The following is a 25,724-nucleotide window of genomic DNA, read 5'->3' as shown; positions in this document are numbered from 1 at the left end:
ATCTATTCCTGAAGTGACCAAAGAAAGGCAAGGATATGATTCATCCTTTATCTCCATAGCAACCAGTATGGCTATAAAGTAGTATGGCTGGCCTTATAGCTTCATGACTCAAAGTCTTAAGACCGGCAGTATTTTCATAAGAGACAGAGGGCGTTTCTGTAGATCACCCACAGGCACGTTGTTTACTTTGGATCCATTCAAACAAGTTGGTTGCCAAGTTACCTCTTCAGGGAAGAGCTCATATCCTCCAAAATCCCCTGTAGCCACACAAGTAACTTCTAGGTGCAAGCTTACAGAATCTATAATTCAGTGATAGTACTAGCCACTAAAGCACTTTCAAATATGCCCTAGAGAATGTTAGCTGTTATTCCAATTCCACCAAGTGAGTACTGGCTTCATCAGGTGCTTTCCTTCTGACTGAGAAGAATCCAATGAACTAATTTACCTTTACATTATTAGTTTTTTATTTAGTGAATATGGAAATCCTGTAGGAAATGGATGGTATCTGGTTTATACCATAGTTTACATAAGCCAGTCCCTACAAGGATTCTTTTGCTCTGTTTTTTTTTTTTTTTTTCCCTAGTACTAGGGCTTGAACTCTGGGACTTATGTTCTTGCTTGGCTTTTCCATTGAAGGCTGGTACCCTATTAGAGTTACACCTCTGTTTCTGGCTTTTTGCTAGTTAATTGGGGATAAGAGTTTCACAACTTTTCTACCTAGACTGGCTTCAAATCAGGATCCTCAGATTTCAACTTCCTGAGTAGCTAGGATTACAGGCATGAGCCATTGGCATCCAGCAAGAGCTGTGTTTTTCTAGATAATTTATAATGAAAGTCAGAGCTTCTGGATTCTACTTCAGAAATAAAGAAGCTTGGGTAACTAAGGCATTTTGTGTTTTAGTCCTTGGGTGTTTCTCTAACAACAACACAAGCACAGATTGTGTTTAGATATCAGAAATTTATTTCTCATTCCAGAGGTAAGGAAATTTAGGATCGAGGCCAGCAAATTCAGTGTTTGGTGAGGCCTGCTTTCTGCTTCATATACAGCAACTCACACTGTGCCCTCATGGGATGGGGACATCGATTCTGTCTCCAGCCTCCCCCCACCTTTTATTTTGTCAGTTGTGGGGCTTGAACTCGGGTGGGTGCTGTACCTCAGCTCTTCAGCTCAAGGCGTGCGCTCTACCCACTTAAGCCACAGCACCACTTCCGGTTTTCTGGTGGTTTATTATATGAGTCTCACAGACTTTCCTGCCCAGGCTGGCTTTGAACCATGATCCTCAGATCTCAGCCTTCTGAGTAGCTAGGATTACAGGTGTGAGCCACTGGCACCTGGCTCCTTTTTTGTTTTTTAAAAGAAGTAGTACTGGAGATTGAACTCAGAACTCAGGACCCTGCCCTAGTTATGCATGCACTCTACCACTTGAGCTATGCCCCTAGCCAACTTTTGCTTTAGTTATTTTTTTCAGATGACATCTGGTACTTTTCCCGGGGCCAGATTCTAAACATCATCCAACTACCTCTGCCTCCTTTTTAGCTGGTATTACAGGCATGTGATAGGTCTTGATAACTTCTTTGCCTAGGCTAGCCTTGAATCTCAGTCCTCAAGTAACTGGGAGTGCAGACATGAGCAATTGTACATAGGTCCCCTAGCTCTCCTCTTTTTTGTGGTAAGACAAGGTCTCACTATATAATAATGCAGGCTGGGCTTGGAACTAAGTATGTAATACAATCTGTCCTCCAACGATCCTCCCGCCGCAGTTAGGAGTGCTGGGATTATAGGCAAATGCCATCATGGCTGCTCTCATAGGCTTCTTTTATAAAGTCACCAATCCCATTCATGAAGGCTCTGTCCCCATGACCTAGTCACCTCCAAAGCCTTTAATTCCATTACATTAGGGGCTAGAATTTCAGCATGTGATCTTAGAGGCAAGATGTGTTCAGACCATAGTGCCCTGACAGGATAAACAGAAGAAAAATACATACTGTAATATAATATCTATAATTTGAATTTCCTGTGCAAAATGGATCTAAGAGTTGTCTGATAATTGCTTTGAGACCACGTCTATTGGCCTAAAAAAGAAGGAATCAATGTTTGATGAGTTCCCTAGGTAATTAACATTGAAAAGATTTCTGTTTGGGGATTTTATAAGCATGACAATCTATTAATCAAATTTTTCACTTGTAAACTATTGTCTTTTTTTTTTTTTCTTTTTTGACTGTCCTGGGTCTTGAACTCAGTTGTCTGGGCACTGTCGCTGAGCCTTTTTGTGCTCAAGACTACTGCTCTACCACTTGAGCCACAGCATCACTTCCAGTTTTTTCTCATGGACTTTCCTGCCTGGGCTGGTTTTAACCCATGATCCTCAGATCTCAGCTAGCAATATAAGCATAAGCCATCAGCTTGCATCTTTTTTTTTTTTTCTCTGTCCATCGTGGGGCCTGAACTCTGGGCCTGGGCTCTGTCCCTGAGCTTTTCAGCTCAAGGCTAGCGCTCTACCACTTGAGCCACAGTGCCACTTCCGGCTTTTTCTGCTTATGTGGTGCTTAGGAATCAAATCCAGGGCCTAGTGTATGCAAGGCAAGTGCTCTACCACTGAGCCACGTTCCCAGACCTGTATCATTATTTTTAAGGGGTGTTAAATAGTTTACTAGAGAGAAAAAACTTGTAAATGATCAAATTAAATAGCCCAGAGGATTTTTCTCCAAGGCTTACACTGTGGGTTTATTTGCTTAGGAAATATTTATTATGGGCCTACCACCAGCTCCTGGAATCTCTTAGTATGACAAAGAAATCTTCCTTTAGGGAGAAAAGTAAAAGGAATTGTGTCTGTGGAGGAAGACGATGTAATAAGCGATTCAATTCTGAAGCAGGCTGGAGTCAATACATGCGAGGGTAAGGGCATCAGCAATATGAGGAAGTGGGCAGGTGTGAGATGCAATTGTGAGTGGAAAGACTCCTGGAGAAGGTGGCAGGTGAGCAAGGCCTAGAAGGAAATGAGAGAACTGGTCACAGAAACAGCCAGTGCAAGGGTACTGAGTCAAGAGGACCCTACGTGTAGGAGGAATCGCATGCGAGTCTTGTGGCCAGGAGTGGGGTGAGCAAGGAGAATGGCAAGAGGAAGGAAAGTCAGAGTTCACTTGCAAATTAAACTGTTGGCTTCCTCTTCCATTTTCCTTTAGGAGTAACATGGCTTTATACATCTTCTTTCTCCTCTCAAATTTAGGATCCATTCCCAGTAACCACCATTATCAGGCTACTTGGGCCACCTAATATACACTGTATACATTGGGAAAGATATAATTCAGACTTCCACTATCAATGGGAGTATACCACATTCTCTGTGTGTGTGTGTGTATGTGTGTGCGCGCGCGTGCGTGCATGCCAATACAGAGCCTTGAACTCAGAGCCTGGGCACTGTCCCTTAGCCTTTTCACTCAAGGCTGGTGCTCTACCACTTGAGCCACATTTCCACTTCCAGCTTTTTGGTGTTTAATTGGAAATAAGAGTCTCATGGACTTTTCCTGTCTGGGCTAGACTTGAATCAGGATCCTTAGATCTCAGCCTCCTGAGTAGCTAGGATTACAGACTTGAGCCACTGACATCTGGCTCCATTTTAGTTTTCTGAGTTGAATCTACCTATCATTCTAAACATAGAACATAGAATACTTTTAAGAATATCTCAGTTACATCACCATTACCCTGTGGCCAGGTCTGACCCAGCCTCTTTCTCCACAAAGGCCTTTCTCTAGGTTTTCTTCACATCACTCTATTCTTGTGCAAGCAGGGTCTCTCCCTGGCCCTGGAGCACCTGCCCTGAGCAGCCTAAGCAGACCCTCTCCTGTACTAACAAACTATGATGTCAGCCTCGGTTAGCTGCATGTCCACTTAGGGAAATATACATTACTTACTTGAGGAAGCCTTCCAGCAGCACCCTTCCCCAATGAGATGGCAGACGACTCCCAGGGGCCTGGACCTGAAAGTCCTCCAAGAGCCCAGCACAGCTCTGGAGTGTCAGCTTCTGTCAAAGCTTATCAGAAGGCTGGCTGCTGCTCTTGCTGGTAATCTAGCTATTCAACAGGTTGAGAGCTGAGGATTGTGGTTCACAGCCCATCCAGGAAAGAAACTCTGAGTCTCTTATCTCCAGTTAACCACCAGAAAACCGGAAGTAGAACTGTGGCTCAGAGTGATAAGAGTGCTACCCTTGAACAAAAAAGCTAAGGAACAGTGTGCAGGTCCCAAGATCAAGCCCCAGTACCAGCACACACACACACACACACACACACACACACACACACACACACACACACACACACACACACACACACACACACACACACACACACACACACACACACACACACACACACACACACACACACACACACTTTCCACAAAACAGACCCAATCATCTCTCCCAACTTGAGAAAAACCCTTTGTTCTGACTCATTTCTCTGGCTTCAAATCCTTTTCTATTTAAGCCTCAATCCAAAGGCTTCTAGACATAGCAGTTCCCAGACCAGCAGCTCTTGTAGAATCCCTGTGAGACACAGGAAACTATCCCCTTGGTGTGGAGTGAAAGAGCAACTCTGCTCCCAGTTATTCAGACATAACTTCACTTTGTGGTCAACAATTCTTCCCATTTCTGAATGATAGTTTCCAACTTTTAAATCTATCCATCTTTGGTGGCCTGTCACTGGCCTTTTCTTTCTCCCTTCCCTCCTTCCTTCCCTCCCTTTCTTCGTTCGTTCCTGCCTTCCTTCCTTTGCTTCCTTCCTTCCTTCCTTCCATCTGTCCTTCTTCTCTTTCCTCCCTTTTACTTTTTCTTATTTCTTCAGACTGTTGAATAGTGAAAATCCAATTTTAAAAGATTCCTTTTGACCACTGACATTTTCAACTTGATCTGTTATTAGCACAACCATTTTTAATTTTTCATCTCAAAAATGGGATTAAAAACACTTAAGTGAAAAGTATTAGGCAAAGTATAAGATATATAAGCTGTTGCTATTATTATTCTCTGAAGTCTTACAAATCCAACTTGATACCCTTAACTTTTTTTGTTTTTTTGTTTGTTTGTTTTTTTTTTTGGTCGGCTGTGGGGCTCGAACTCTGGGCCTGGGACCCTTAACTCTTACACTCAGTTTTTATGCAGCTGCATATTGCCAAATAGGTATGAGCTCTCTTGTAACCATGGATATTTATTGTAACATTCTTTCACACAGCCAGACATATCATTGTCCTATGCATGCCTTTACCAAGGTACTTTTTTATTTTTATTTTATTTTATTTTATTTTTTTTGGGGGGGGGAGTCTGGTCATGGGGCCTGAACTCTGGGCCTGTGCGCTGTCCCTCAGCTCTTCAGCTCAAGGCTAGCGCTCTACCACTTGAGCCACAGCGCCACTTCTGGCTTTTTTCTTTTTGCTTGTGTGGTGCTGAGGAATCGAACCCAGGGCCTCATGCAGCCAAGGCAAACGCTCTACCACTGTGCCAGCTTCCTAGCACTTTTTAAATTTTTCTTCTTGGTAATACAGGGTTTGAACTCATGGCTGCACACTTGCAGGTGCTCTAGCACTTGAGCAACTCCTCCAGTCCTTTTTGCTTTAGTTATTTGGGGGATAAAGTCTTGAAATTTTGCCTCAGTAGGGCTGGACTATGATCCTTTCCTATTTACACTTCCTGTGTAGCTGACACTATTAACTATCATGCCCAGTTTATTTTGAAATTGAGTCTCGCTAAGTGACTCCCCTCTGCTTGATCCTCCTAATCTCTGCCTGCCAAATAGTTCTACTTCCCGAATAGTTGTGATTTTGGACATGAGCCCCTGAACCTGGCTTCCAAAGGCACTTAATTTTTTTTGAATTACCGTACATGTGTGGCTCACTGTGATATTTCTATACACATACAATGCACTTTGAATCAATCCACTTGTCTAAAGGCATTCTTGATTGAACTGCCACCTAATTGGCTGGGCATCCCTTACAACGACTTTAAGAAAAAAAGACTTTCTAGGAAGAATTCATTCTTTCATTCAGCACAAGCTTGCTATCATGCAGCACATCTGAGCAGATGTCAAGGGTGAATGCAAAGACGAGGACTTAGGGACATGGGAGCCTCCCACCCACAGTTTGACAGGGACCCCAGTGACACAGGCAAGTGCCCGCTGGGCACTTGTGGAAAGTGTTTTCAGTGAAGGAAGCGGAGGTGGGAGAGAGGCCTGCAATTCAGGTAGAACACGGGTAAACCTGGCAAACCCAGGCCCTGAGAGGACAGATGACTTTCTGAGTGGAGATGGATTTATTTTTTAAGCCTGTGATAATGGTAGCAATGGCTAAATTGCATCAAGCACTTACAATGTGCCTTGTCTAGGGTTTTATTTTATTCTATGTTTTATTATTACAAAGGTGATGTACAGAGGGGTTACAATTGCATAAGTCAGGTAATGAATACATTTCTTTTTGGACCAATGTTACCCTGACTCTGTTTTTCCTTCCTGTTCCCACCCACAAGTTGTCTGGTTCATTTCCAGCATAGTGTCTAGTGAGTACCACCACTGCATTTGTTCACCCTTTGTCTCTCCATTTCTGTGTTCCCCCCTTTGACCTCCCAAAGACAGAGAAAGACAATAAGAAAAGACAATAAGAAAAGAAAATGAAAACAACAAAAATGGGGGAAAAAGCACCTCTTGTTTCCATTTCCTGGAGTTCATCATCATTATTATTTTATATGGTCAGAGGCGCGTAGGCTTTGCTCCTTTGGTCCCCTGTGTGTGAATGCCCAGAGCCCTGGATAACTGGTCAGGTCCCCGTGTGTTTCCGATCTAGGGTTTTACTTTTCGCTTTGTTTTGCTTTCACGACTCCGGGGCTCTTCCTTCTAGGAGTCAGGTAAATGCGGAGAGAGCGTTGGAGGAGCGCAGCTGCAGCCCGGGTCTAGGGACAACTGAGGACCAGCGCAGACGCCCCGGGCGTCGGGAGAGGCGCGAGCAGGGGTGCGCCCCGCCCCGGGAGGGCAGGGCCGGGCGGGGCCGGGCGGGCGCGGCTACTTGAGGGCCGAGCCGCCGCCCTGGCCCGCACCACTTCGCCAGCAGCCCCAGGAGCAGCGGAGTCGAGGAGGAGCCCAGAGGCGCGGTGAGCGGCGCGGTGGGGCGGCGGGGGTCGCGGCGCGGACCGCGCCAGCAGCAGGTGGCTCTGGCCGGGCGGGGCGAGCGCACCGGGCCGGGCCGGGGCTCGGCTTTGGGGGACCGGACGGCCGCGTAGAGCCAGCCAGCCGCAGCCTGCGCTCTGCCAGCCCCGGTGGGCATCGCTCGGGCACTGCTCCGTGGCCTTTGACTCACTCAGGCTCCCATCGGACCGGGGAGTTAGCAGCGTGGCGGGGGGGAGATGAAGGGGGGCATCCAAACAGGGCACCCCGGCACAGGGCACCGCCCCCTCTCCTACCCCTCTGCCAGTCGCGCCTGGCTGCCCTCAGAGCAAGTCTGAAGCCACCACGATCGCCTGGGCTGTCTTGTACCAACCAAGTGGCTTTCCTCTGGCCTGGCGTTGGGGAATCTGTCCTTCCAGCACACCGGGGCACCGCCCTGCGCTCTGGGGGGCCCCTCGTGGTGACCCCTCCACCCCGAGCTGGCTGGGCTGCTGTTTGGGGGCGTCTGCAGAGCCTCCGTGCGCAGATCCTGCTGCGGGGCACGCCCCTGGACTCCCCCCAAGGGCGGCGCCCGCGCTCAGAACGCTGACCCCACAGAAAACGGGGCGCCCAAGGCCCCAGCGGGGCATGTGCCCGGCTTTGCCGACGCTGCAGTGCCTCTGGGCCACTGCCCATCGGGTGACTCATCCCCGACCCAGGAGTGCTAACTTGGGCAATAACATCTCAGATGTGGGCTGAGAAGATGTTGGGCGGTGGCGGAAAGTTGGTCTCCCCATGCAAAGGCTTAGCTTGTGTGTGTGTGGCGAGGGGTGGTGGTGTTTTCTTTAAACACATGAGGGTTGACGGTGAATTCTGTTGCTCCAGTCAAAAAGTACTTAGGAGACTTGCAATATGAGTAGCGATCCAGTGTTCCCGAGGTGATGAGCCAGGGATGGAGGCTGAGGCTTAGCTTTCCACCTGACCCTTGGAGGCAACAAGGCCTTGGAATATTTGTAAAGTGACCCCTGGGAGTTGGGTTGCTGGACAATGAGGACCTCTGGATGGAGGATCCAGTCTGTTCCCTAGAAGCCTGGGAAAGGAGTGCAGATCAGGCTGAGTTCATTGTGAAGAAAATGATAGTAATGACCCCCCTGGGTGCAGAGTATAGGAACAACTTTCACCGACTCCCAAAATTCTAACTTGTTTGCCTTGAGTTTAGAGATCTCTCCAGTTGGGAAATTGTGTGTCCACAAAAATTAGAAGTTTAGCCTGTGCTGGTAGCTCATACCTGTGATCCTAGCTACTCAGCAGACTGAGATCCGAAGATCAAGGTTCAGAACCAGCCCAGACAGACCAATCTGAGAGACTCATTTCCAATTAACGAGCAAAAAGCCAGAAGTAGGGCCTGGACTGAAGTGATAGATCATCAGCCTTGATCTACAAAGCTAAATAAGAGTGCAAGACTCTGAAGTCAAGCCCCAGTACCAGCAAGTATGAGCGCGTGTGTGCCACACACACCCTAAAGCATAATAAAAGTTAGCTTTTTTTTGCAACAATAATCTACTCTTTGGACGCTGACTTTGAATCTTTTTCAAGTACTGGCTACCATTGGAAGGGTGGTTGGTCCTTAATCAGTGGGAAATTGGAGCTGCTTTCTTAATTCGTATCTGGGGTCCTATTTACCAACGTACTCCACATTCTGGGGAACAGTTGGGCGGTGGTTCTTGGATGCTTAGAGCTTAGAAATGTTAGGGGGGTGCCATAAGCATTGACACAAGCAGTAGAAGAGGTAGAATATAGCTTGATGGATTTCCCTCCCCCCAAACTGGACATGCTCAGTAGAGTGGGTCTCACTTTTGGCAGGCCCTTGACTGATGATAGTTCTTGGTGTTCATATATACATAAGGGGCTTCACAGTAACTTTTCACTTCATAGGCCAGTGCTCTGTAACTTAAGCCACATCCCCTGCCCAACCTTCTTTCTTATTGCTATGAAGGTGATGTACACAGGTGTGTACATAAATCAGGTAGAGTACATTTCTTTTTGGACAGTGTCACCCTTTCCTTTGCTCTCCCAGTTTACTCACCTTTCACTTCTTGCTAGTGAGCTCAAGAAGCCCATGTTGGTCCTACCTATAATGTAGGTACTTATTTGTCTGGGACTTTCATTCGCCATGCTTGGAAGCTTCATATCACAGGGACCTATAGTTGCCAAATACACCTGAGACTCTCCTGTTGACCTTAACTACCAGTTGGCTGATAAATGTATGTACCCAGGACTCATTGTAACTCATAACATGGCCTTTCTTTGTTGTGGTCATCTGGGACACAAGCTCTGGCTGAGACAGCTGGGTAGTGCTTTGTGTCTAGTGCCTGAACTGGCTTTACTCCTTACACTCTGGTTGGGTAACTGAAGATCCAGCCAGGGCTGAGCTTGCTGCAGGCTTCCAGCTCATTGTTGACTAAGGGTCATGTGTTCTCTCTCGAATGCTATTCAGCTTTTCCAAACAGGGGAAAAAAAAATCAGTAACTGAAAAGCAAGAGGTAACTTTGCCTTTCTTGGTGAGAAAGACTGGTCTCTCTCCTTTCTTCCAATTTAGCATCACTGTCTTTGGCTTTGGGAAGTGGACTTGCCTCAAGCCATCTCTGCCTTTTGAGCAAAGGCAGGAAGTAGACCACCTGGTTCTTGGGGGAGGAGTCTGGGAAAAGCCCAGGAGCCTAGAGCAAACACCTCCACAGTCTACTACTACCCTGTGGTTTATAGAATGGCCTGGACCTTTATGAGCACAAATTCCAGAAAGATTGTGGGAACCCCAACAATTCCATGAGTGCTAGTTGTGCCAAGACGAGCAGAGTGTTGTGGGTAACAACTTTCTATTAAAGGAGAGAACTAATAATAATAAAAGAGGAGAAAACTACCAATGAACAGCTAGTTAAAATGATCAGCATTCTGACTTAGGTTTGAATTCCTTATTCCAAAGCTTTACTGAGCTACTTCTCAAATTTCTGCTCCAAACATGGAGGCCTAAGAAGTATTTCTGTCTTTTCCTCTCTCACTTTCTTTTGGTCACTGTTGTTGTTTGTCTTTATGAAGTTGCTTTTGTTTTTGCTTTGGCTGGAAGAACTGGATGGATTTTTTTTAATATATCTATACTATCTATAGACTGGAAAAATGTTTTCCATTGACAGTGTTTCTACCAGTAAACTACTCATTAAAACAAAAACCGTAAGAAACAAGGAAACAAGGAAGAAATGTATCTGAATGTATCTGAATTCATATATTTTCTTCAGTGTTTTAGGATTACTAACCTTGGGCTGGGAATGTGGCTTAGTGGTAGAGTGCTTGCCGCGCATGCATGAAGCCCAGGGCTCAATTCCTCAGTACTACATAAACAGAAAAAGCCATAAATGGTGCTGTGGCTCATGGTAGAGCACTTGCCTTGAGCACAGACAGGCTCAGGGACAGTGCCCAGGCCCTAAGTCCAAGCACCAGGACTGGTCTAAGAAAAAAGATTATTAACCTTGATTTCAAAGGATAATACAGGCATTAACCCTTAAAAAAAAATACATCTGGTAGATGGGAGTTGACATAACCAAAAGAGTACCTACCCAAATTATGGAAAAGTACAACTTATTGGTTAGAATGTGGTTGTAATTAGAAAGTGACTGTGCAAAACAGCATCCTGCCTCCAGTATTACTGTGTGCTGAATGAGTCACCCACACGGTTTTCTGACAAAAACATGATCTTGCTTTTAGTTTGTTTACAATTGCAATGTAGTTCTTAGTGAATAATCCAGAGTATCAATTCTCAAGAAATGATAATACTTTCTAAGGAATGTACTTGAAAATTCAAAAATGTGGTTTTAAATTAGTGTTGAATGAGTTTGAATTAGGAATTGGGAGATTTGGGCTCTTCCCTTCCCCATGGCTGCTAATGAATGGATGATTCAGGGACTTGGTGCTAGTTCTCTGAGCCCTGATTTTCTCACCTCACAGTAGGGATGTTAATTTTCCTCCTGTCCCTCACATATGATTGCTATTGTTAATGGTGTATGTGAAAGGGCTTTGCAAAGCAAAAAATTGCACATGCAGGGTGCCATTGTTCTAACAGGGCTGTGGAATGTCTCATGACACTGTCCAAACTGTCACCTGAGTCATCTGTGAAACAGTGGAAGGCAGTGGAACTTGCTTAGTTTCTCAAACTGTATTTGGTCAGATTGGAAAATAAACAGGCCTAATCTGAGGCTTTGGAAAGAATACATATTAAATGTAGAAATGATTTTGTTGAGCTTTCTGGTTGTGATCATCTGTCAAACACATCTTGATTTTATTTTATTTTTTGTAAAAAAAATATATTATTTTTATTTTTTATTGCAAAGATACTACATCTTGATTTTATTAGTGTAATAGTAATAAGTCACTTTATGATAGAAAGCACATGATAGAAAGCTAGCTAAAGACTAGCCTCAAGTTCAAAACTTGCAATCCTGCTTCAGCCTTCTAAATGCTTGGGATCACAGGTGTGTACCACTATGCCAGGTGAAAGTTAGCTAGTTTTAATGATTGAAACTAGTCGTTAGTTTTTATTGTCTGGTATATGTATAATTATGCAAGAACATACATGCCAACCGAACTAGACTGGTAGCTCTCAGCCATGCATGGCTTTGCCCCCCAGGGGATCTTTGGCAATATTTTGAGTTGTCACAAGTTATAGGGTGGTGAGAGTCTGCCATTTTATAAATTGAAACCAGAAAGGGTACTGAACAGCTTACAATACACAGGACAACACCCTGCCCCAGACTACTACTACCTGAGTGGCAGTGCTACTGAGGTTGACAAGAAAGAAATTAAAATGCTTATAAAGCCAGGAATGGCAGTGCACACCAGTAATCATAGCATTTAGGAGGCAGAGGCAGGTTTGTCAGTTTGAGGCCAGCTGGACAACATAGCAAAATCCTTTCTCCCCTTCTCCCTCCACTTCCCCACTCTCCTTCTCTCTCTCTCTCTCTCTTCCCTTCTTCCCTCCTTCCCTCCCTCCCCCCACCTCTCTTCTCTCTCTCTCTCTCTCTCTCTCACACACACACACACACACACATACAAATGCAGCCAGGAGCTAGTGACTTGCTCCTGTAATTCTAGTTGCTCAGGAGATCTGAGGATCGTGGTTCGAAGCCATCTTGGGCAGAAAAACCCATGAGACTCTTATCTCCAATTAACCACCCCAAAACTAGAAGTGGAGCTATGGCTCAAAGTGGTAAGAGCACTAGTCTTGACTACAAAAGCTCAGGGCAAGGCCCAAACCCTGAGTTCGAGCCCCGTAACTGACAAAAAAAAAAAATGCTTATAAAGTTGTGTGTGTAATCAAAGGTACTAAGTTCTCCGTCCACACTGAAGTTGAAGTTCAAGGTTATTTCTCTGGAATACAATGAGAGAGCTTTATTTTCTTAAGAAATGTTGGGTATGGGATATAGCTTGCCTGAAAGATACAAGGTCTTCAGTTTGATGACCCTGCCCCCCCAAGAAAGGTTAGGAAATTTGCTCCCCTGCCCCTTTTCTGTAACAGTTCTCTCAGGATCCTCCTCTGGTGGCAACATAGTATGACATACAGCTTTGTGGGGAAGGGGACACAAGTAGAAGAGACTTCCCCCTTTTGTTTTAAAAGGTCAAGTACAATAGGAAACAAGGGGTAGAGGGTATGGAAAGCTCTGTAAGTGGCAGATGGGCTCAGCCATCATCGGACTGTTCTAACTAGTCTGAAAATGCTCAGGTTAAAGAGATGTGTGGTGACTGACCATGATACAAATAACAGCAGCATCATAGGAAAACATCTGACTACTGTGTAAATAAAGTGCACATTAAGTTCTAGGAAGAGCTCTGCTTATTTGTGTTTTTACAGAAAGCATTGAATAATTTACATTTTTAGGGTCTATAAGGTAGGAGGCATTTATTAGATCTTTAGGGACAATGTCACTTAAAAAATGATTTAGTAGACCGGGAAGGTGGCTCAGTGGTAGAGTGCTTGCTTTGCATGCATGAGGCCCTGGGTTTGATTCCTCAGCACCACATGAGCAGAAAAGGCCAGAAGTGGTGCTGTGGCTTAAGTGGTAGAGTTCTAGCCTTGAGCTGAAGAGCTCAGGGACAGCTCAGAATTCAGGCCCCACAACTGACAAAAAAAAAAAAAGATTTAATAAATTTCACAACTAGGCAGATCAAGTAAGGAGAGTGTCTCATTGTTTCAGGGTCAGGTAATTTGGGCCAGTCTGGGTGATCCCCAGCTTAGAATTTACCCAGGCAGGTGCTGGTGGCTCATGCTTGTAATCCTATCTCCTCAGGAGGGTGAGGTCTAAAGATCATAGGCAGGAAACTCTGTGATACTCTGATCCCTAATTAAACACCAAAAAAACAAACAAACACAAAAAAACAAAACTGAATTCTGAGCACTAGCCTTAAGCAAGAAAGCCAAGGGACAACCTTCAGACCTTGTGTTCAAGTCCTAGTACAGCACCAAAACCAAACTAAACCAAACCAAACCAACACAAAACCCTCAGCCAGGCAGCAAGGGTCCCAAACTACCCTGTGGTGGAAGATAGGAGATGTAGCTGTGGTAGAGCGCTTAGTGCCTTGGATGGCGGAGGCCCTGGGTTCCATTCCATTCCAAAGCTGCCCTCTGTAGCTCCTGTGGGAGCCAAAGGAGGAGGTGGGAACATGCTGGCCTCTTGGAAGTACAGGGAAAGCAGAAAGGAAGAGGGATCAACTTCTCCATCTGTGTGGGTTGCAGCTTTGAATGAGACAAACTGATTTGATGATATCTTACTCCAAAGGACTTTACTCCACATCGTCTGTCTATTTTACCTTCCTCTGTTAAGTTTTCTTGCCAAACATTTTGTTTGGAACAAGTAATGAGAAAAAAAAAAAAAGCATCACCTTTCCTCAGAGACCTAGTTCAAATATTAGCACCCGTCCTATCTCAGAAGAAAGCTTCTTGAGTTTGGATCCCTATGACACAACAAGAGCATGACTATCACATTGCCATTTCTCTCATCATCCTAGCTGGGCTGTGGGCCCTTTGGCCATAGAGATCTGGCCCTGCACAGTACCTGGCTCAGAGCAGGCTGTTGTATGAGCTAGTGGGGAGATACTGTGCAGGCAGAAGCTACAGCGCGAGGTCACTGTCTCTCAGAGCTCAGTAGGAGCCCAAAAGGACTGCTTTGCTTTCCTCCTAAATCCCAGAAAAGGGTATGGGCTTGTGGATGGGAAGAGGAGGGTGGGCCTTGCTACCATATTAGATCCTTTGTGAGAGGTAACGGAGCAGGAAGGAAAGTGAGGGAGGCCCAGGAGAAATCATGCCTGTACTTTTTACCTAAAAAGGAAGCAAAACATTTTTGTTTCCTTCTTCAGGTATTTCATGATGTTTTACTTTCAGGATTCAGAAAACAAAGTAGTGTGATCAAAGTTTGAATTTATGAGTTAAATAAGGTGTGGTAATCCAGCTGGAAAGTATCTCGCCCCTCAATGAGATATTTTTGTGATTCTGCACTATTGATTTAGGTATGATGCCTAGAAATGGAACAGAACGGCCTATGAGCTATTTAGGATGTTTCATGGAGATTGGTAAACTATTTTCGGATCAAACGCTAACATTTCTTTCTCTTTTCTTTCCTTTTAGGAAAATGGCCGACAGTTTCTCGGTAAGTGGTTCGTCTCAGTGTTTTTAGCCTTGGGCAACCATGTGGGCTGAGTTGCTTCCTCTGCTTCCCTTGTTAGCTGGACTTATTTTTCCAGCAGCAGACAAGGGAAGAGCACCAGGAAAAGAAGCCTGGGACTCAAAACCAGTGACCTTTAACCCTGCGAGAGGCAGCAGGATGTGCAGCACAGTCTGAGCATCCTGATGTTTGTGACTATGTTTCTTATGCCAGGCAGAAGGCCTGTCCTTTCAGATAGAGAGCTCCTGATTCGAGCAAATGATGACAATGCAGTCAGGCACTGGTGGTTCATGCCTGTAATCCTAGCTACTCAGGAGGCTAAGAGCTGAGGACCAAGATTAAAAGCCAGCCCAGGCAGGAAAGTCTTGTGAGACTTTTAATCTCCAGTTAACCAGCCAAAAACCATAAGTGAGAGTGGCTCAAGTAGTAGAACTCCTGTCTTGAGTAGAAAAAGTGAGAGCGAGAAGCTCTGAGTTTAAGGCCAAGGACACACACACACACGCACACACACACGCACACGCGCACACACGCAGTCTTCCCCAATCTGAGATGGTAGAAGGTCCACCAGAATGAAGAGCAAAAGCCTATAGAATCTAAGTCTAATTTCAAACTTTGGCACCCCAAACTATTAATAAAAAGGGAAAAAAGGTCATTGATGTGAATTTTATACCTTCCTTATAGCTCTGTACTATATGCCTGTTTTCTTAAAAATTCCTTTTCATGAGTGCTATCTTGTAATGGGATATCTCTTTCTTTCCAGCTCAATGATGCCTTGTCTGGGTCTGGAAACCCAAACCCTCAAGGATGGCCTGGGGCATGGGGGAACCAGCCTGGGTCTGGGGCAGGGGGCTACCCAGGGGCTTCTTATCCTGGGGCCTACCCCGGGCAGGCACCTCCAGGGGCCTACCCTGGACAGGCACCTCCAGGAGCTTATCCTAGCCCAGCTGCACCTGGAGCTTATCCTGGACCAACTGCACCTGGAGCTTATCCTGGACCAACTGCACCTGGAGCTTATCCTGGACCGACTGCACCTGGGGCTTACCCAGGACAACCAAGTGCTCCCGGGGCCTACCCAAGTGCTCCAGGTGCTGCCCCCTATGGTACCCCTGCTGGACCACTGGTAAGAGGAAGGAGTTATTTCTCAAATTTGATATGTGAAGGGTGCCATATGTCAAGGATTGGCCATATGTGTATTAGTCCAGTAGGAAAAAGAAGTGTTTAGACAGAGTTAATTGTTCTACTGTTAATATAAAGAAGGTGATAAGTCATATCGATAAAGCTGTTTACTCAAGTTAAGATTGTAGTAATGGGCTGGATGTCAGTGGCGCACGCCTATAATTCTAGCTGCTTGGGAGGTTGAGATTGGGAATATCTCCATTTTGGGCCAGTCAGGGCCGGGGCAGGGGGGGGTCAGGAGGGGGGCAGTTCTTAAGGTCCCTTGTCAATGGCGAGGTGAGTATGGAGACACATGCCTGTCATCTTAGCTATGAAGAAAACCTAAAATAGGCTGGTGGGCTAGGAATGTGGCTTAGTGGAAGAGTGCTTGCCTAGCATGCATGCAGCTCTGGGTTCCATTCCTCAGTATCACATACACAGAAAAAACTGGAAGTGGCGCTGTGGCTCAAGTGGTAGAGCACTAGCCATGAACACAAAGAAGCTTGGGGACAGTACCCAGGCCCTGAGTTCAAGCCCCACAACAGAGCAAATTAAAAAAAAAATGGGTTGCTGGGGCTGGGAAGGTGGCTCAGTGGTGGAGTGCTTGCCTTGCATGCATAGGCCCTGGGTTTGATTCCTCAGTACCACATAAGCGGAAAAAGCTGGAAGTGGCGCTTTGGCTCAAGTGGTAGGGCGCTAGCCTTGAGCTGAAGAGCTGAGGGACAGTGCTCAGGCCCAGAGTTCAGGCTCCATGACGGACCAAAAAAAAAAAAAAAAAAAAGGCTGATTGAAGGCCAGGTAGGTGTCAGAGCAGGAAGCAAGACACCTATGATCTCAAAAAATAGCCAGCACAGTTAGGTGCTGATGGTTTAAGCCTGTAGTCCTAGTTTAGTTACTCAGCAGGCTGAGATCTGAGGATTGGGACTGAAAGCCACACAGGCAGACAAAGCCTTAAGACTCTTATCTGCAGTTAGCCATCAAAAAAGCCAGAACTAGAGGCATGGTTCAAGTGGTAGAGTGCCAGTCATGATCCAATAAGCAGAGCAAGAGCCCAAGCCCTGAGTTCAAGCCTCAGTGCTGGTCAAGTTGGCCAGGATTACTCAAATTAAAACACATCTTAGTAAGTAATTTCTAAATGAAAACATAACTCGGGGGGGGAGTACACATCCATCTCAGTCACAGATCCTTCCCTATGTAGTTGGAAGAGCCATCTCAGTCACAGATCCTTCCCTATGTAGTTGGAAGAGAAGATAGAAATGTGAGGAAAGAACAGAGCAGCAGTACAAGACTATAAAGAAGACAGCACAAGGTTTTGGGACAGTTTGGAAGAGATCTTTATGTTTAGAAAGTGGCATTGAGCTGGCTAGGCCTGGACCAGAACGTTAGTCAGTGGCAGACAGAGAGGGTCATGAAGACTATGGAGAGAAACTGGTAGATATGAAAGACTGCAGAGGAAGAAGCCCCAAGATGCAGAGACTAAGTTTTAGGAATCAGGGATGTCTCTGGCTTCTCAAGCCTGGATAGAGTATCAGCAGAGCTTTAGCCCAATCTGGGAACTCAAGAAAAGGATGTGATGGGAGGTGTGTGTGTGGGGGTGGGGGCAGTGTAGATGGATGGCAGGAAAGGCCTTTCTAGGTCATTTCTGCTGGACAGGTAGGAGAAAGTACATGATAGAGGTAAAAGAGTTAGATGACAGTTGAACACAGGGACAAATGTAAAGGGAACAGGAAGAGTTTTGGGAATACTCAAAGCAAGTTGAATCTGCCCTCAGGGAGCAGAATAACCATAGTACAGGATGTCATGTGACAAGGGAACTGATCACAAGGTCTAGCTTATTCCTTTCCTAAAAACAGTCCATGCCAATGAGGTATTTGGATTGAAATGGCCCAAAAGGTATTTTTCTCCTTGATTTTAGGTAGAATAGATCATGTATACAAGGGCCCCAAACTAGACCTATCTGTTCATACACATTAATAGGGATTATACTCGGACATTTTTTTTTTCTTTCTTCCAAACATGACTCTAGTGACATGTATGTACTTGTTCTTTCAAGACTGTTCCTTATGATCTGCCCTTGCCTGGAGGAGTCACGCCTCGCATGCTTGTAACTATTCTGGGCACAGTGAAGCCCGACGCAAACAGGTAAAGAGGGTGATGTAAACAGCCTAGCCAGTCTGTTAATTGGTTTTGAATTAAAAGTGATCTATTTAAAATGTTAATAGGATTTAAAGAAAAAAAAGAAACTTGACAGTAGTACATATGTACATATAGTTATATGTAATATACCTGCTAACATACATATATTCTTTATATCTATATCTATGTATATCTTCAGCATATATCTCTATCCATCCATAGTTCCTTACTTCAGTTAGGGATATTATATTGGATAATTTAGTTTCACTAATACTGAAGATATAGACTGAGGCCTGGTGGATCAAAACTAATTCTGGTTGAAGGGGTTAGTGAAGGGGCTGGGAAGGTGGCTCAGTGGTAGAGCGCTTGCCTTGCATGCATGAGGCCCTGGGTTCGATTCCTCAGCACCACATAAGCAAAAAGAAAAAAAAGCCGGAAGTGGCGCTGTGGCTCAAGTGGTAGAGCGCTAGCCTTGAGCTGAAGAGCTGAGGGACAGCGCCCAGGCCCAGAGTTCAGGCCCCATGACCGGACCCCCCCCCCCCCAAAATATAAAAAAATAAAAAAAACAAATAGTACAAATTTAAAAAAAATTTAAAAAAGAAAGGGTTAATTATGGTTAACTGAAAAAAATGTTGAAAATTCTGTATAAAGAACTTCATGGAAAAAAATTACGTTAGCTAGCAGAGATAAATACAGAGGGAATAGAACCACTGGGTATATTAGTCAAAACCAAATTTATTGCTGGGCGCTTGTGGCTCACACCTGTAATTCTAGCTACACAGGAGGCTGAGATCTGAGGATCAAGGTTCTAAGCCAGCCCAGACAGGAAAATTCGTGAGACTCTTATCTCCAATAAACTACTAGAAAACCGGGAATGGTGCTATGGCTCAAGTGTTAGAGCACTCACCTTGAGCTGAAGAGCGCAGGGACAGTGCCCAAGCCTGAAGTTTCAAAAAAAAACCCCCAAAACCCCAAAACAAATATATTGCCATTTTCTCTGTTAATTTTATTATTGGAAGATGCATTTGTTATTGAATATGATGGCTTCTGAGTTATTAAAAATACAGAAAAAATCACTGCTTCTCTGAGACCATTTAGAGAAGAGCTTACTGTTTAGCTAGACTTGGACCAGAGGGTCAGTCAGCAGCAGAGGGGGACTGAGCTCATTCTGGCTTAGTACTGTATGGGCCATGCCTTGAGAAACTCAGGGTAAGTGTTAGTGCTTTAACACAGAGGACTTGTGTTTGCATTAACATTTAAGGAGAAGGAAAAGGGTAAAAAAATTAAACAAATACTGTCACTGGTCCCACCTCACATCATGAAATGTTTAATACATTTACTGTCATGACTTTACAATTTAACAACAGGATAGTAAACATTACCTACAGTATCTTATTCTCTCTGTTTCAGAGGAATTAGGTATCTGATTAACCTTGAGGAAGTCAGGGTTTTCAAATCTAAGAGTTTGAAAGGCAGCCTGCCAGGAGAGAGAATCCTTATTATTTATGGTAAGATACAAAATTTCCCAATGGCTCTACTCCTTTGCAAGGAAAGCTTGGAGGGTTGTTTTGAGTGGAGACTAAAGAGGGCCAGGGAATGACTGAACCAAAGACAAAAACGGAAGAAAAACAAAATCAACACTGCTGAGCTTTAGATGATTCTGTTGGGGCTTAGGTTATTTTCCAGTTTGAACCTGTTCTTTTTCTTCCTGTTTGCAGAAATTTCCTACATATTATGAAAAGCCTTGCTTTCTAGAAACATGTTTTAAATAAATCTGGTGTTTATTTTGAAACAGACTTGCTCTAGATTTCAAGAGAGGCAATGATGTTGCCTTCCACTTTAATCCACGCTTCAAGGAAAACAACAGCAGAGTTATTGTGTGCAACACAAAGGTGGACAACTCCTGGGGAAGGGAAGAAAGACAAGCTGCTTTCCCCTTTGAAAGTGGCAAACCATTCAAGGTAAGTTATAGCTCCCCATTACCTGTGATGATGTTTGCTTATCATGGAGAATCCTCTAAAACCACAACACTGGAACTGTACTTTTATCACTTGTCTTGGGGCACAGAGACAGTCTGTTACCTCTTCATTTCAAAACACCAGGCTTGGCATGCTGAGAACATGGCCAGGAAGAGCACATTCCCTAATTCCTCTAGGTACCTCTCCACCATTGCTGTTCCCACATGCCTGAGTCTAAGCTTCTCTAGAAAAAAAAAAATTAAAATGTAGCGTATTTTTTTTTCCAAAACAAAAGACATGGCAGAAAAGTCGTTATGGTCCATTGGGACTGAGACTTAATTCCTTAAAAGCAATATAGTGAGCTGGTACCATCACTTAGCTGGCTAAAGTGCCTTGTCTAGTAAACGAGGTGCTGGGTTCGACTCCCAGTGGTGTCTGGGACCATGTATTATGCTGGGGGTCAATGGTTCACATCTATAATCTTTTTTTGGGGGGGGAGGGGTCTGGTCGTGGGGCCTGAACTCTGGGCCTGGGCACTGTCCCTCAGCTCTTCAGCTCCAGGCTAGTGCTCTACCACTTGAGCCACAGCACCACTTCCGGTTTTTTTTTTGCTTATGTGGTGCTGAGGAACCGAACCCAGGGCCTGAGGAATGCAAGGCAAGCGCTGTACCACTGAGCCACCTTCCCAGCCCTCACATCTATAATCTTAACTACTAAGGAGGGTAAGATCTGAAGATCACAGTTTGAAGCCAGCTGGGGCAGGAAAATCTGTGAGATTCATCTCCAATTAACTACTAAAAAGCCAGAAGTGGAGCTGTGGCTCAAGTGGCAGAACTCTAGCCTTGAACAAAAAAACCCAGGGACAGCACCCAGGGCTCTAGTTTAAGCTCTAGGAGCAGCGGATGTACACATGTGTACACACACACACACACACACACACACACACACACACACACACACACACACACACACACACACACACACACACACACACACACACACACACACACACACACACACACACACACACACACACACACACACACACACACACACACACACACACACTTGGCATGGAAATCAAAAGCTTTTGCTGTTTTCTTTTAAAACTGAAAGTGTTTTCAGGTTCTGGGGGTTAAACAATAAGTGCTCTATCATTAAAGCTACACCTTTTGGTTTTGGTTTTTGAGATAAGGTGTCTACTTTGTTTGCCCAGGCTTGAACTGCCCATTCTTTTCTTTGCCTTCCTGAGTAGCTGGGATTATAGGCTTGTGCCATTGCACTCAGCTTTTGATGTTTTTAATTTAATTTTGCACTGGCACTTGGGCTTGCACTCAAGGACTCAAATTCTTGCTCGGCTGTCACTTTTACTACTTGAACCATGCCTCCAGTCTGGTTTTTTGCTGGTCTACTGGGAATCACATATTGCAAGGATGACAGTAAGCAACCAGGGCTGGTCCCAACTGGTTATTATTAATCTTTACTTGCCATCCTGTTAAAGGATTCCTACTTTGTGTTATTTTAGGCTATACAAAGGCTTTTAAAGATTTAGATTCTAGGTAGGTAACTTATCAGCCTTTCCTTTTATGGCTTCACTTACATGCCTAATATTTTTGTTGTTGTTAAATATAACGTAGAGTTAGTATTTGATATAAATTTACTTGCTTTGCATCTTACTCAGTTCCACAAATGATGAGGATATAATGCTGGAGATTGAGCTCAGGCTAGTTTGAAATTAATGGGAATTTGTCTTTAAATTGCCAAATAAAAATTACATACACATACACTGTGTTCACATATTACGCATATACATATATATGTATATAATCTGTTGCATATAAAGTTTTGAAATCTTCATACTCCAGAGTGGGTAAATGGAGCAATTATCATGCACAACCACTGTTGTCTCCTTTCAGATACAAGTCCTGGTTGAACCTGACCACTTCAAGGTTGCTGTCAATGATGCTCACTTGTTGCAATACAATCATCGGATGAGAAATCTCAAGGAAATCAGCAAACTGAGCATTTCTGGTGACATTAACCTCACCAGTGCTTCATATGCAATGATATAATCCACAAAGGGCATAACTTTAAATCCAAATCCTATACAGTTAAAGGCCTCACATTCACTGTAAGTGAAAAACTTTTCACTTATTCATCAGTACCCTCTTGTAAGCCATCCATTTAATAAATATTCTATGCTACATGGCCTGTCTTTACCTTATTTAATTGGAGCGGTTTAATCTGAATAATTTACAATGGAAAAAGAACAATGCAATGACATACATTAGGGTTTCACAAGGCTTTCCATACTTGTCAAACTACGTGAAAAGACTGTTACCTCCAAGTTTTCCTTTTTATAGTTTCTTCAAAATTAGGTGATGTTACATGACTATGCTGATCTTCTTCCTTGAGGACATATATTGAGGAAATGAGAAGTGCAGAGTTTCCCCACAGACAATTACTGCTTGCATTCTTGTCTATAGTCACATGTTGCTTAGCAACAGCCTGAACATGTTAGGTGACTTGATGATGGGAACATCATGGATGGTATGGGCCAATTCCTGATAGTCTCTCGATGCAGTAACTATGAAATGTGAAGCTGTTGCCAGCAACAACTCTGTATATTGTGTTAGAGTATCCTTAAAAAAAAGAGGGACAATGCCAGGCGCTGGTGGCTCACGCCTGTAATCCTAGCTACTCAGGAGGCTGAGATCTGAGGATCGCGGTTCAAAGCCAGCCCGGGCAGGAGAGACCGTGAGACTCCTATCTCCAATAAACCACCAGAAAACCGGAAGTGGCGCTGTAGCTCAAATGGTAGAGTGCTTGCCTTGAGCTGAAGAGCTGAGGGACAGCGCCCAGGCCCAGAGTTCAAGCCCCACGGCCGACAAAAAAAAAAAAAAAAAGTTGAAAGTAGTAAGGCCTGGTGTTAGTGGCTCACATCTCGAAAACTAGCTACTTAGGAGGCCAAGATCTGAGAATCACAGTTCAAAGCCAGCCTGTGCAAGAAAATCTGTGAGAATCTTATCTGCAACTAATCACCAAAAAACCAGAAGTGGAGCTGTGGCTCAAAGTGGTAGAGCACTAGTCTTGAGCTGAAAAATTTCAGGGACAGTGCCCAAGCCTTGAGTTCAAGCTCCACAAGACTGACAAAAAAAAAAAAAAAATGTAAGTACAAATACATATACTGTAAATATATATACAGCTATTATCAAGTATCCTGTATACTATACTTTTATACAACTGCAATGCAGGTTTGTTTATACCTGCATCACCACAAACATATAATAAACACATCAAGCCACAGAGAAACCTGTCATAGGTGATAGGAATTCTCCATCATAATTTTTTTTTGTGTTGGCCATAGGACTTGAACTCCGGGCTTGGGTACTGTCCCTGAGCGCTTTGCTAAAGGCTAGGGCTCTACCACTTTGAGCCACACCACCACTTTTTTTCTAGTGGCTAACTGCAAATAAGATTCTCACAGATTTTCTTACACAAGCTGGTTTTGAACAGCCTCCTGAGTAGCTAGGATTACAGGTATGAGACACCAGTGCCCAGCTCCACTATAATCTTAGTGGCCTACCATCATATATGCAGTTCATGGTTGACTGAAGTGTCCTTGTGCCATGTATGATTATATTTCTTTTTACATTTTTTTTCTGTGTTAGCTAGGCTCACTTGGACCCATCACTTACAAGACACCTGGGCAAAAGCATGACTTGAATACAATGGCTCTCGTCTCATGAGATGGCAGGCTGAGGGCTATTTACTTAACACATCACATTAATAATATAAAATGCTTTTCCCAATTTTCTGATCTTGACAGTCTACTTGACATTAAATAGAAGGGCATAACTTTGGAGGGAGGGGACCTTGGTTTATAGAAAGTTCTCTATAATTCTGTTTTTGTCAGTCATGGGGCTCGAACTCTGGGCTTGGGCTCTGTCCCTGTGCTCTTCAGCTCAAGGTGAGCGATCTACCACTTGAGCCACAGCACCACTTCCAAGTTCTCTATAATTCTGAACCTTTCGCCTCTTGGTCTACACAAAACATCTCTACTATAACATGACACAAAACTGTAAGTGGGCCAAACAGTAGGTTGTCAATAAAAATTTCCTTTCTATATTTGACAGGCTTTTATTGTTCTACTCAAGCAGTTTTCTTTTCTCTAAAGGGTTTCCTAACATCTCACAATTCGAGAGCCCAAAAACCCAAGCATATTATGAGTTCAGGGGACATTTATGTTTGTCTGTCCAGTCAGTGTCTGTTCCATTTCCTACCAGGCCTGGTTTTATTCAGGTATGATCCCACACTTAATAGAGAAGGAGCACAGGCCAGGACCTGCTGACTCACTGACATACAGATTAGGATATATTAGCTGTATTAACCATGCCTAAGGAAAGGACAACTCTGATTGCTCATTTATGTCCCTCAAAGCCTTAGAGATGCCAACACTAGGGGTATTAGAACCAACTAAATTATTGGACCTTGAGAGGTCCATTGTAAATTACTGATTGAAATTATTCAGTTAATGTATGAAACAAAATGTCATTATTGTTAGACCAGTATGAAACCATTTACATATATATAACTTTTTTTTTTTGGTACCAGTCCTGGGGCTTGAATTTAAGACTTGGGTGCTGTCTCTGAACTTTTCTGTTCAAGGGTAGTGCTCTACCACTTGAGCCACACATCTACTTCTGACTTTTTGGAAGTTCATTGGAGATGAGTCTCACACACTTTCCTGCCATGGCTGGCTTTGAACCACAATCTTCATATTTCAGCCTCCTGAGTATTTTAGTTGTCAGAGAAACAGACTCTTGTGATCCTTCCTTAAGATTCATGTGCTGTATGAGGTTATGTGTGCCAGAAGGGGGAAAGAAAACTCTTCCCTAAGTTCTAGCAACAGTTGGGAGTGTCCAGCCACAAGCCTCAGGGGGAAAGAGAAAACTCTGAGTCTGAAAGTTTGGATGCTGTGGCCACGACCTCAGGGAAGGGGCCGGGATGTGCTTTCTCTTCATGCCCCCTCCTCCTGGCACCATAAACACATAAACAACCCCGAGATACTTCTATGGGTAAAACATTTGTGCCTTGTTTATCTTTTGTCATCTTTTGACCTCATCTATCTATCTATCCATCTATCCATCTATCGGCCCATATATCTCCTGTAAACTTTTGGCCTTGTGAAACTGTCACATGCCCACTAAGATTTACTTTCTTTGTGTGTATGCCATATATAAGTAGGTAGTTTCCCCTATTAAACTTTGTCTATACCCCGCAAAGGTGTAGTCCACTCTGCCCAGGCATAGTGTTCTCAGGTCTCACTGTGTGAACAGGAACAATTAGGATTACAGGTGAGAGGCAATGGTGCCTGGCCACAGACACACTTTCTAAAAGCTCAGGACCATGAATATCTAAACAGATGAGAGCATTCTCATTTAATAGTGAATCTTATTAATAGGTAGAGCACCTGCTCAGCAAAGCAAACTTGAGGCCAAGTTCAAATCTCAGTACCATGAGAAGGGGGGGTAGAATCAAACTGCCTGGAAAAATGCAATCCCCAAAGATGTTTAATGTTAAATTCAGGAGATCAAATGAAGGACCAAGTATAAAAAGATGCAAAAATTTTAAAGTTGAATATTTAAAATAA

The 25,724-nt window shown here is 44.1% G+C and overlaps 1 protein-coding gene across 1 annotated transcript; it reads left to right on the top strand.

The window, feature by feature from the left end:
• The first annotated feature begins 7,050 nt into the window (after positions 1 to 7,050).
• Positions 7,051 to 22,277, top strand: Lgals3 (galectin 3). Its single transcript, XM_070033025.1, has 6 exons — positions 7,051 to 7,127; positions 14,786 to 14,807; positions 15,583 to 15,942; positions 18,031 to 18,119; positions 19,909 to 20,074; positions 21,988 to 22,277. Exons 2-6 carry the CDS (start codon positions 14,790 to 14,792, stop codon positions 22,141 to 22,143), a joined length of 789 nt encoding a protein of 262 aa, XP_069889126.1. The 5' UTR covers positions 7,051 to 7,127; positions 14,786 to 14,789; the 3' UTR covers positions 22,144 to 22,277.
• Positions 22,278 to 25,724: the final 3,447 nt, after the last annotated feature.

The sequence above is a fragment of the Dipodomys merriami genome, unplaced genomic scaffold (assembly GCF_024711535.1).
Source record: "Dipodomys merriami isolate MVZ:Mamm:240054 unplaced genomic scaffold, mDipMer1.0.p SCAF_1, whole genome shotgun sequence".
NCBI classification, from domain to species: Eukaryota; Metazoa; Chordata; class Mammalia; order Rodentia; family Heteromyidae; genus Dipodomys; species Dipodomys merriami.
This window is presented reverse-complemented; position numbering and strand designations above follow the sequence as displayed.

Bases quoted from the DNA above. Each gene is read 5' to 3' on its own strand.
- Lgals3 (XM_070033025.1), top strand. The intron at 15,943-18,030 runs GTAAGAGGAAGG...TGTTCTTTCAAG, and splicing joins GTACCCCTGCTGGACCACTG to ACTGTTCCTTATGATCTGCC. The intron at 20,075-21,987 runs GTAAGTTATAGC...GTCTCCTTTCAG, and splicing joins AAAGTGGCAAACCATTCAAG to ATACAAGTCCTGGTTGAACC.